At 52.8% G+C, this 9,138-nt stretch overlaps 1 protein-coding gene across 1 annotated transcript; it reads right to left on the bottom strand.

The window, feature by feature from the left end:
• Positions 1-1,187: 1,187 nt before the first annotated feature.
• Positions 1,188-8,650, bottom strand: LOC136787191 (olfactory receptor 14C36-like; the record flags this gene model as incomplete). Its single annotated transcript, XM_066984323.1, has 2 exons — positions 1,188-1,466; positions 8,129-8,650. Coding segments are annotated over 2 exons (801 nt in total), but the record flags the coding sequence as incomplete, so codon positions are not given.
• Positions 8,651-9,138: the final 488 nt, after the last annotated feature.

The following is a 9,138-nucleotide window of genomic DNA, read 5'->3' as shown; positions in this document are numbered from 1 at the left end:
AGGAATACACAGCTCTTGAGCTTGGAGGACTTGGAGGTCAGTGCACTATTGCTGCCGGTGCACCGTTGTGGCAGCCATCGGCACCTGCTCTTCTTTGGCTCTCAGCAACCCCACAACAGAAGGGTCCTGTGCGAGACCAGGCAAGGTAGACAACTATTTGACGTTCTCTGTATTCAAGGCAGTTATGCCAACAGCCCTCCGGTACCCTTTTCTTTAGTTGTTTACCCTTGGAAAAAGCCAGAAACAGAGTCTGGAGGCATGTCATTAGGGTTGCCCAACGATGTTCACAATACTCAAGAGCTATCATGACTGGCCCCAAAGAAAGAAGGGGAAGGTGCCCTGCCTTGTGCCCTCCACCAAGTGGATTCATGAGTGTCGTACCAGTAGCAGCTCAAATAGTATTTATTGGTGCAGATTTAGGGAAAGCATCACAAGCCCATATTTGCTTTCCTAGTGGTAACTTAGTAGTTTCTTGCACTATGTAGTTGCTTTACAGGTAGGGTTTTGTAGCAATATGTAATAAAGACATTCATGAAAACGGAGCAACGAGGTGTCTGTGTCCTTGTGTACTATGGAATCCTACCAACCTCCTGTTGCGATCCATGGGCGGGCTGACCCTCATAGGTCCTGACCATCATTACTGTGATGCCCTTGGAGTGGTCCTCAGAGCTGCAGGAGCAACCACAGACCTGGGGCTTGGTGACAGCTCTTTGCTGCGGAGAACAGACCCAACCGCAGGGGCTGGACCCTTCAGATGCCCCGGTGCCATGAAACTGGCTTTTTTTCTGCTCAGGTCTGCTGCTCCCTCACACACAGCCAGGCCTGTGGCTCATCTCCCTGTGGAGGAGGAGGAGGCAAAGCGCTGCTGGTGCCCGAGTAAGGGAGAAATACTCCACCTGTAGGAGGGCAGGGCTGGAGGGGAGGTGGCACAGGACAGGCACTGGCCTCTTTCTCCTATTCCCTACCCTAAGAGCATTGAGACCGCAGGTCAGTGTCCGTACTGCTCACAGGTGCCTGCAGCCCTGTATCCTCAGGATCCATCTTCTCTCCTTCTGTACGTAACATTGTTACTTTGCTTCTCACAGTTTGGGGCCAGCATTTGTGGACCTGGTACCTGGCACTGAAAGGCTGTGTCTCACACCGTGTTTTTTTGGTGAGTTTTTCCCATTGCAGCAGCAGAGCAGCAGCTAATTGCTTCTGGAAGACAACTGAAACAGCTTCTTCAGTGCATGCTTGAGCTCCTGGTTCCTCATGCTGTAGATGAGTGGGTTCAGTGCTGGAGGCACCACAGAGTACAGAACTGCCACCACAAAGTCCAGGTATACGGAGGAGATGGAGGGGGGCTTCACGCCGGCAAACACGATAGTGCTGATAAACAGGGAGACCACAGCCAGGTGAGGGAGGCACGTGGAAAAGGCTTTGTGCAGGCCCTGCTCAGAGGGCATCCTCAGCACGGCCCTAAAGATCTGTATATAGGACACCACAATGAAAACAAAGCAACCAGCACCTAAACAAAAGCTAAATGCAATAAACCCAACTTCCCTGAGGTAGGCATCTGAGCAGGAGACCTTGAGGATCTGTGGAACTTCACAGAAGAACTGCTCCACAGCATTGCCTTGGCAGAGGGGCAGGGAAAATGTACTGGCCGTGTGCAGGACACCATGGAGAAAGCCACTGGCCCAGGCAGCTGCTGCCATCTGGGCACAAGCTCTGCTGCCCAGGAGGGTCCTGTAGTGCAGGGGCTTGCAGATGGCAACGTAGCGGTCATAGGACATGACAGTGAGAAGAAAAAACTCTGCTGATATCAAGAAGACAAATGCAAACACCTGTGCAGCACATCCTGCATAGGAGATGGCCCTGGTGTCCCAGAGGGAATTGGCCATGGCTTTGGGGAGAGTGGTGGAGATGCAGCCCAGGTCGAGGAGGGCGAGGTTGAGGAGGAAGAAGTACATGGGGGTGTGGAGGCGGTGGTCGCAGGCTACAGCTGTGAGGATGAGGCCGTTGCCCAGGAGGGCAGCCAGGTAGATGCCCAGGAAGAGCCCAAAGTGCAGGAGCTGCAGCTCCCGCGTGTCTGCAAATGCCAGCAGGAGGAACTCGCTCACAGAGCTGATGTTGGGCATTTGCTGCCCTTCATCAGGGACACTGCCAAAGAAGAAAAAATATAGAGTGTTAGGGAAAATTGCTCTGAGCTACAGCCATTTGATTCTTCAATGCAGCCTTCACATTGCCTTTCTTTCTAGGGGACCTTTTTGTCTCTCCCTGGCTGGAGCCCTGCTCTGTGCTGGCTGAGTGTCCTGTACACAGCAAATGCCTCTGCCCAGCAGCTCCCGATGGGCCACCTCTGCTCCAGAGCAGTGGTACACAGAGGTGCCAACAGAGCCATGTACTTGGAGGAGGGTTCCAGGGAAGGGGATCCCTCTGTTGAGTGAGGGGTGTTTGGCTGTGTGACTCCATGTGAGTCTTCTCTATTCCCCACCCTGAGAGAGGAAATCAGCTCACAGACTGCCTGTGTCTGGCCGGAGAGAACAGGAAGCATCTCCTCCTGCTTCACCCTCCATGCACAGCATTCCCTGTCAGAATCAAGCACCAGCAGCTGCCACGCTGGGCAAGGGAGAGAAGCAGGCATGGGCAGGCAGGGCGGACCCAACCCGGTGCCGAGGCTGCGGTGTCGGTGAGGTAGAACCTGTCCTCACACCCCTGTGCCACCTGGCCGGCACAGGCAGCAGAGGGAAAAGAGCTCTGGAGTCTAAGAAGCGTTTGGAATATGCTCCTTGTCATATGGTAGGAATTTTGGGGTAAGACCTCTGTGGAGCCAGGAGCTGGACTCAATGATCCTTGTGGGTCCCTTCCAACTCAGGATATTCTATGATTCTGTGATTCTATGCCTTCTTCCATGGAGGAAGGTGGAGGGGGCCTGCAGCAAATGTGCCTACTTACACAGAGATTTAGGCTTCAGACACCCCGTATTCTCAGCCCCACAGATTATACATGCCATGACAGAAGCTGTGCTGGGGAGGAGAGGAGACCAGGGGCTGCTGCAAGGAAAGCGCCTGCACTTCAGGGGATGGCAGGGAGGGAGCAGCTCCCTCTCACTGCCTGCCCATGTTCCTGCTGCCTGCAGCTGTCCCTGCCAGCAGCTCTTTCTCTGTCCCCACGTCTCCTCCCGTCCATGCTCACAGACACCATTCCATCCGCCCAGTGTGCCCAGCTCTGCCCTGCAGACACCTCCCAGGGATGGGGACAGCTCTGGGGACATCTCCCTCTCTGCAGGTCCTAAAGAACAGCTCAGAAAAGCCCTGGTGTAGTGTGTAAGCAGAGAGAAGGGAAGGGATATTCTCAGGTTCATCACTAACCTGTTTATGTCTCAGTTCAATGCAATAGGAAGTTCCTTCACCTGTGCAATCCCTACAACTCTGTTAACACAGAGCCTGCACAAGAATTAGAGCAGGAAAATGCAGGCAGAGACTGCAGAAAGTGCCCTCTTTGCAGGCAGCCCCTGCCCTCCCCTTCCTCTGCGCAAGGCTGCTCTGCAGCACCTTCTCCTCCACACAGCACGAGCCACAAGAGACATCCTGGCAGCTCCTGGCCAGGCAGAGACGTCCCAGATCCAGGAGCCCCTTCCAGGAACCTCTCCTGCACTGTCCTGCAGCCGAAGACTTAACATCTGCAGAGCTGTGAAGGTTTCTCCTGCACTGAGCTCTCCTCTGCCCGCACCCTCCAGGCTGCCTGGAATCACTTTCTGCCTGGGTGCCTGCAGTCAGAGCCCCCAGCCCTGCTGCGCTGTGCAAAGGAGCTGCTCCTGGGCAGAGCTGTCTCTCTGCACCAGGGCCCTCTTGCCTCGAGCACTCTCTGTCCCAGGAGCCCGGCCCAGATCAGCAGCAGAGGCCCAGCCCAAGGCATTGGAATCACCCCTCTGGGGGCTTTGGTGATGAGCCCACGAACCTCAGGCACTGAGAGACAATTGAAGAAATCTCTCAAGAAGTCCAGGTCAGATGCAAGCTTCCTGCAGTGTCCGCCTGAGGGCCAGCACTGACACAGCCCCCTTGGAGCTCGTTAGAGCAGAACATTGGAGGCAGTGAGGACAAGGAGACAAAGGCAATGTGAAAGTGACACTGATGTGTAGACAACCTGGATGTGTTTCACCAAGCACAAGGGCTGAGCCTTGACCCCCAGCCCCTGGGAAGGGAGATCCTTTCCCTTCACACCTTGCTCAGGGCTCTTCCTGGGGCAGTAGGAGATGGGGATGTGCATGGACAAGTGCAGGAGGATGGTACAACCACTACCTGATTCATGGCTGTGAGCGAGGAGGCAATGAGGCCCTGGTGCTTTAACGATAAGGTGTCTCCTCATAGGCCTCAGTGGCGGAGACAACAGCCATAGCCACGGACACAAAGACCTGGATCCTGTTGGGACTTTCAGACTTGGTAGAACCCCTGATCCTCTCCACATCAGGCTGTCCTAGGGACTCCCACACCTGTACCTGTTTTCCTGCTGGCTCTAGACCCTTGTCCATGTGGTATCTCACGGGATCTCAGCTGAGTCTGATAACTCAGATCTTCTTGGTGGCTTTATATAAATAATATATTTATAAATTTTATATAATTAAAAATAAATAATATATAAAATAATATATAATAATAATTATTATAATATATTATTATAATAATATATAAAATAAATAATATATTTATAAATATTTAATAAAGGAGGATTAAGGAGAATCATCATATTTTATTGGATGTGGGGCGAAACCTGGTGAAAAGAGATGCGGTAAAGGCTGAGCCACTTAATGCTTTCTTTGCCCCAGTCTCTAGCAGCAAGACCAGTTGTTCCCCTAGATATTTCTTCCTCCTCATGGCCAGTGCCACACTTCTAAGATACACTTTGTGGCAGTTTTTTCTCTCCTGCTCTTTCCCAATACCAAAGAAAGCTCCATAAGGGTGGAAACCACTCCTGAAGTAGGCATCCCAACCCATCAGGCTCCTTGTGGCCTGTCAGCCCAGCAGACGCAAGTCACCTCACCAGCATCTTCCAAGGCATGGGCTTGCTGCTGGCCTTGCAGCTTCTTGGCTGGACACACCCAAGCCTTGTGCCTCCTGCTGTCCAGTCATGGACTCAAGCAGAAGGGACAGGACAACCCATATGCGGGCCTTCTTTCTGTCTGGGTCCTCCTGGGTATGGAGGCAGAGGGGATCCCACAGTCAGCATGCCAGCCAGGTGCCTTCTGCTGGCCTACCAGGGCCACTGGCAGATGTCAGCCCAAAAGTGCAGATCCCAGGGAGAAGTCAAGGGTGACCTGTCAGCTACTTCAGACAGAAGTGACCTCACAGTCCCTTTCCGTGACATGTTCCTGCTGCTGCCCTATCATCTGCAGAGACAGAAGTGACCTCACAGTCACTGCCACAGCCACATTCCTCCTGCTGGGGCAGGAGATCCTGAGGCAGAGCTGAGCTCATCAGAGCATTCCCACCCATCTCCTCCTTGTGTTTGACGAGCTGATCAGATCCATGGCCCCTCACATTCATCTTTGAATGCCATGTGACTGCACAGCAACCTCACAGCTCCTGCCCTGCGCCAAGGGGGTAAGCGCCTAAAGTTAAGGGTTAGGAGAGGGGTTGAAGGTGAGGAGGTTAATGCACAGGAATGGGGGCTTTGGGTGTTAGTTGTTCATGTATGGCATTAGTGACTAGAGCTCACTTTTCTGGGTTAGAGATTAAGCAAAATCTAGTGGAAGTGTTTGGTGTTCTGCTTGTGGTGTCAGGTCTGTGGTTAGGGTATGGTCAAGCTCTGTGGTTTAGGGTTTTGTTTAGGTCTGCAAGAAGACTAGGGTTAACTAGAGCATTTTAATGCTAGTGTTAAGGGCAGGGATCAGGGTGAGCAAGAGTGTAAGGGTAATGGAAAAAGGCTATGGACTAAGTTTGGCTTCAAGGGATATTGTGGACAAACATTAGAGTAGTGGATTCCTTTCAGGGTGTGGAGTAGCATTTAGGTTTAGGGACTAATGGATATGTCCAGACCTTGTCTTGGATGAGATGAACACCAGTATTTGAGGCAACTTCTAGACAAGGTCAGCTCCCATCTGATCTCTCCTCATGCCTCCTCTCTCCTCTCCAGCTCTTCCTGGCCACCTCCCCATGCTCCCCCTGTGGTCCTGAGCTGGTGGTGCTATGAGGAGACCAAGCATGCTGTGGTGCCCAAGAGGGGACGGCACACTGGCTGTGCTGCACACGGTGGGAAGTAGACCTATCTGTATTGGGATCACTGCTGCTAAACTCTCACTCTGGATTCAACATCTGTGGCAGATGCTCAGGAAGACTAGGGAATATTTCCAAGGACTCTAGGGGTTTCCAGGTATTTTATAGATCCAGGCAGCTGGACTTCCCTGAGGATGAGGCGAACCCCTCTCCAGCCTTCCTTCTTTGAGCATGCTGGTCCCTCACTGAATCCCACAGGCACTGAGTTCTTGTTTGCCTGGGGACATCAAAATTTGGCACTGTTCCTATGGGTGACTCCCCCTTGGGCAATCTCTCACTTTGTAGGGCTCCAGGCACTGCCCACCCCTGGGACATGCTCCCTAGGGAGAACCCCTGAGCTTCCCAGGCAGCTCCACATTACTCTCCTGGAGGATGTCCTCTGCCCTGCCCCATGTGGGACAGACGCGGGGATGTACCTCAGTGGCCATTCACCACTTTCACTGTCATCAGACACCAACAGGTTACTCCTAAATCCTACCCTTGATATGTCACAACTCATATGATGGTGATGAGCTTTTTGTCTCCCAAACGCATGGAGTTACAGGCCTTCTGAGGTGCAGCAGCTTGTATTGGGCTTAGGTGTCACTGTTTTGGTAGCAGGGGGGATCTAGGGCTGGACCCTGTGAGCAGAGTCCAGAAGCTGCCCCATGTTAAAGAAGAGCCAGTTACAGATGGCTCCAGAAGTGACCCATTGCTGGCCAGAGCCGAGCCAATGGGCGATGCTGGGTTGGCCTCTGTGAGAACAGATTTAAGGAAGGGGAAAAAAAATCTGCTCTGAAGCTGCAACTGGGAGAGAGGAGTGAGAAAATGTAGTGAGAAGCAGTCCTTGGTACAGACACCAAGGTCAGTGCAGAAGGAGGGCAGGAGGTGCTCCATGCACCAGAGCAGAAGTTCCCCTGCAGCCCGTGGAGAGGCCCCTGGTGGAGCAGGCTGTCCCCCTGCAGCCCACGGGTCCCACACGGAGCAGATCTCCACGCTGCAGCCCATGGAGAAGCCCCCGGTGGAGCAGGTGGATGTGGCCTGGAGGAGGCTGTGGCCCATGGAGGACCCCTGCCGGAGCAGACTCCAGGCTGGACTGTATCCCATGGAGAGGAGCCCACGCAGGAGCTGGGGGCCTGGGGGGATCAGTTCGGGAAGGATGGCATCCATGGGAGGGACCCCAGACTGGAGCAGGGGCAGAGGGTGACCATGAAGGAGCGGCAGACACAAAGTGTTATAGACTGACTGCAGCCCCCATTCCCCGTTCCGCTGCACCACTGGGGGGAGGAGGTAGAAGACGGTGGATTGGGGTGAAGGTGTTTTTAGGCCTTTAGTTTCTCACTGCTCTCGTCTGTTAGTAATGCTCAATAACTTACCTGAATCTCTCTACTAAGTCTGTTAAGACCATGACTGAAATATATCAGTCATCTGCCTCTCCCTTAAATCAACCCTGGAGTCCTTTTCCACTCTTTTTTCTCCAGCTTTTCCTTTAGAGGGGGGTGAAAGAGCAGTGTGGAGGACTTCAGCTGCCCATCGATGTGAAACCACCACACTGCTCAGCCATGTTATTGGCAACATCTTTGAAAGAAGAGACAGGATTTCAGGTAGTGCACTGGGGAGATTCCATTTTATTAAGCAGATGCTAAGAGAGAGTACTGGCATCCAGGTAGACAAAAAATGTCCAGAGAAAAAAAAATAGCAATTTCATAGCTCGGGAGAAGTGGGGTGAATAAAATACTTCTTTCTACAAAAGTAATACATGGAAATGACACTGAAGATAAATATAACATCATGGTAATGAAAGTAAGTACCAAGCCTCCAAGTGAAAACAAAGGAAGTCACTTGTGGAGAAAGAGGAGAAATGTGCCAATCTTAAGAAAAATCCATGTAATCACTTTGCTGATAGCACGCTTGAGCTCCTTGTTTCTCATGCTGTAGATGAAAGGGTTGAATATCGGGGGCACCACTGAGTACAGAACTGCCACCACCAGATCCAGGGACGGGGAGGAGATGGAGGGGGGCTGCAGGTAGGCAAACATGCCAGTGCTGAGAAACAGAAAGACCACAAACAGGTGAGGGAGGCACGTGGAAAAGGCTTTGTGCCGCCCCTGCTCAGAGGGCATCCTCAGCACGGCCCTAAAGATCTGCAAATAGGAGAGCACAATGGAGGCAAAACACCCCAAAAACAGAACATTACTGAATGTGAGAAGCCCAGCTTCCCTGAGGTAGGAGTTAGTGCAGGAGAGCTTGAGGATCTGGGGGATTTCACAGAAGAACTGGTCCACAGCATTGCCTTGGCAGAGGGGCAGGGAAAATGTATTGGCAGTGTGCAGCAGAGCATAGAGAACCCCACTGCCCCAGGCAGCTGCTGCCATCTGGGCACAAGCTCTGCTGCCCAGGAGGCTCCCGTAGTGCAGGGGCTTGCAGATGGCAACGTAGCGGTCATAGGCCATGATGGTGAGAAGACAATACTCTGCTGAAAACAAGAAGACAATCAGAAAAACCTGTGCAGCACATCCTGCATAGGAAATGGCCCTGGTGTCCCAGAGGGAATTGGCCATGGCTTTGTGGAGAGTGGTGGAGATGCAGCCCAGGTCGAGGAGGGCGAGGTTGAGGAGGAAGAAGTACATGGGGGTGTGGAGGCGGTGGTCGCAGGCTACGGCGGTGAGGATGAGGCCGTTGCCCAGGAGGGCAGCCAGGTAGATGCCCAGGAAGAGCGCGAAGTGCAGGAGCTGCAGCTCCCGCGTGTCTGCGAATGGCAGGAGGAGGAACTCAGTGACAGAGCTGCTGTTGGACATCTGATCCTCCTGGGAATTGGGATCTGCTGCTCTGAATAGGGAGGCCTGTCCAAGGAGGAAAGAGAATTAAAATGTTAGGGTAGACCTCTGTGAGGAAAACCTAGCCT

This window comes from Anser cygnoides, chromosome 28 (genome assembly GCF_040182565.1).
Source record: "Anser cygnoides isolate HZ-2024a breed goose chromosome 28, Taihu_goose_T2T_genome, whole genome shotgun sequence".
Lineage (NCBI taxonomy): Eukaryota > Metazoa > Chordata > Aves > Anseriformes > Anatidae > Anser > Anser cygnoides.
This window is presented reverse-complemented; position numbering and strand designations above follow the sequence as displayed.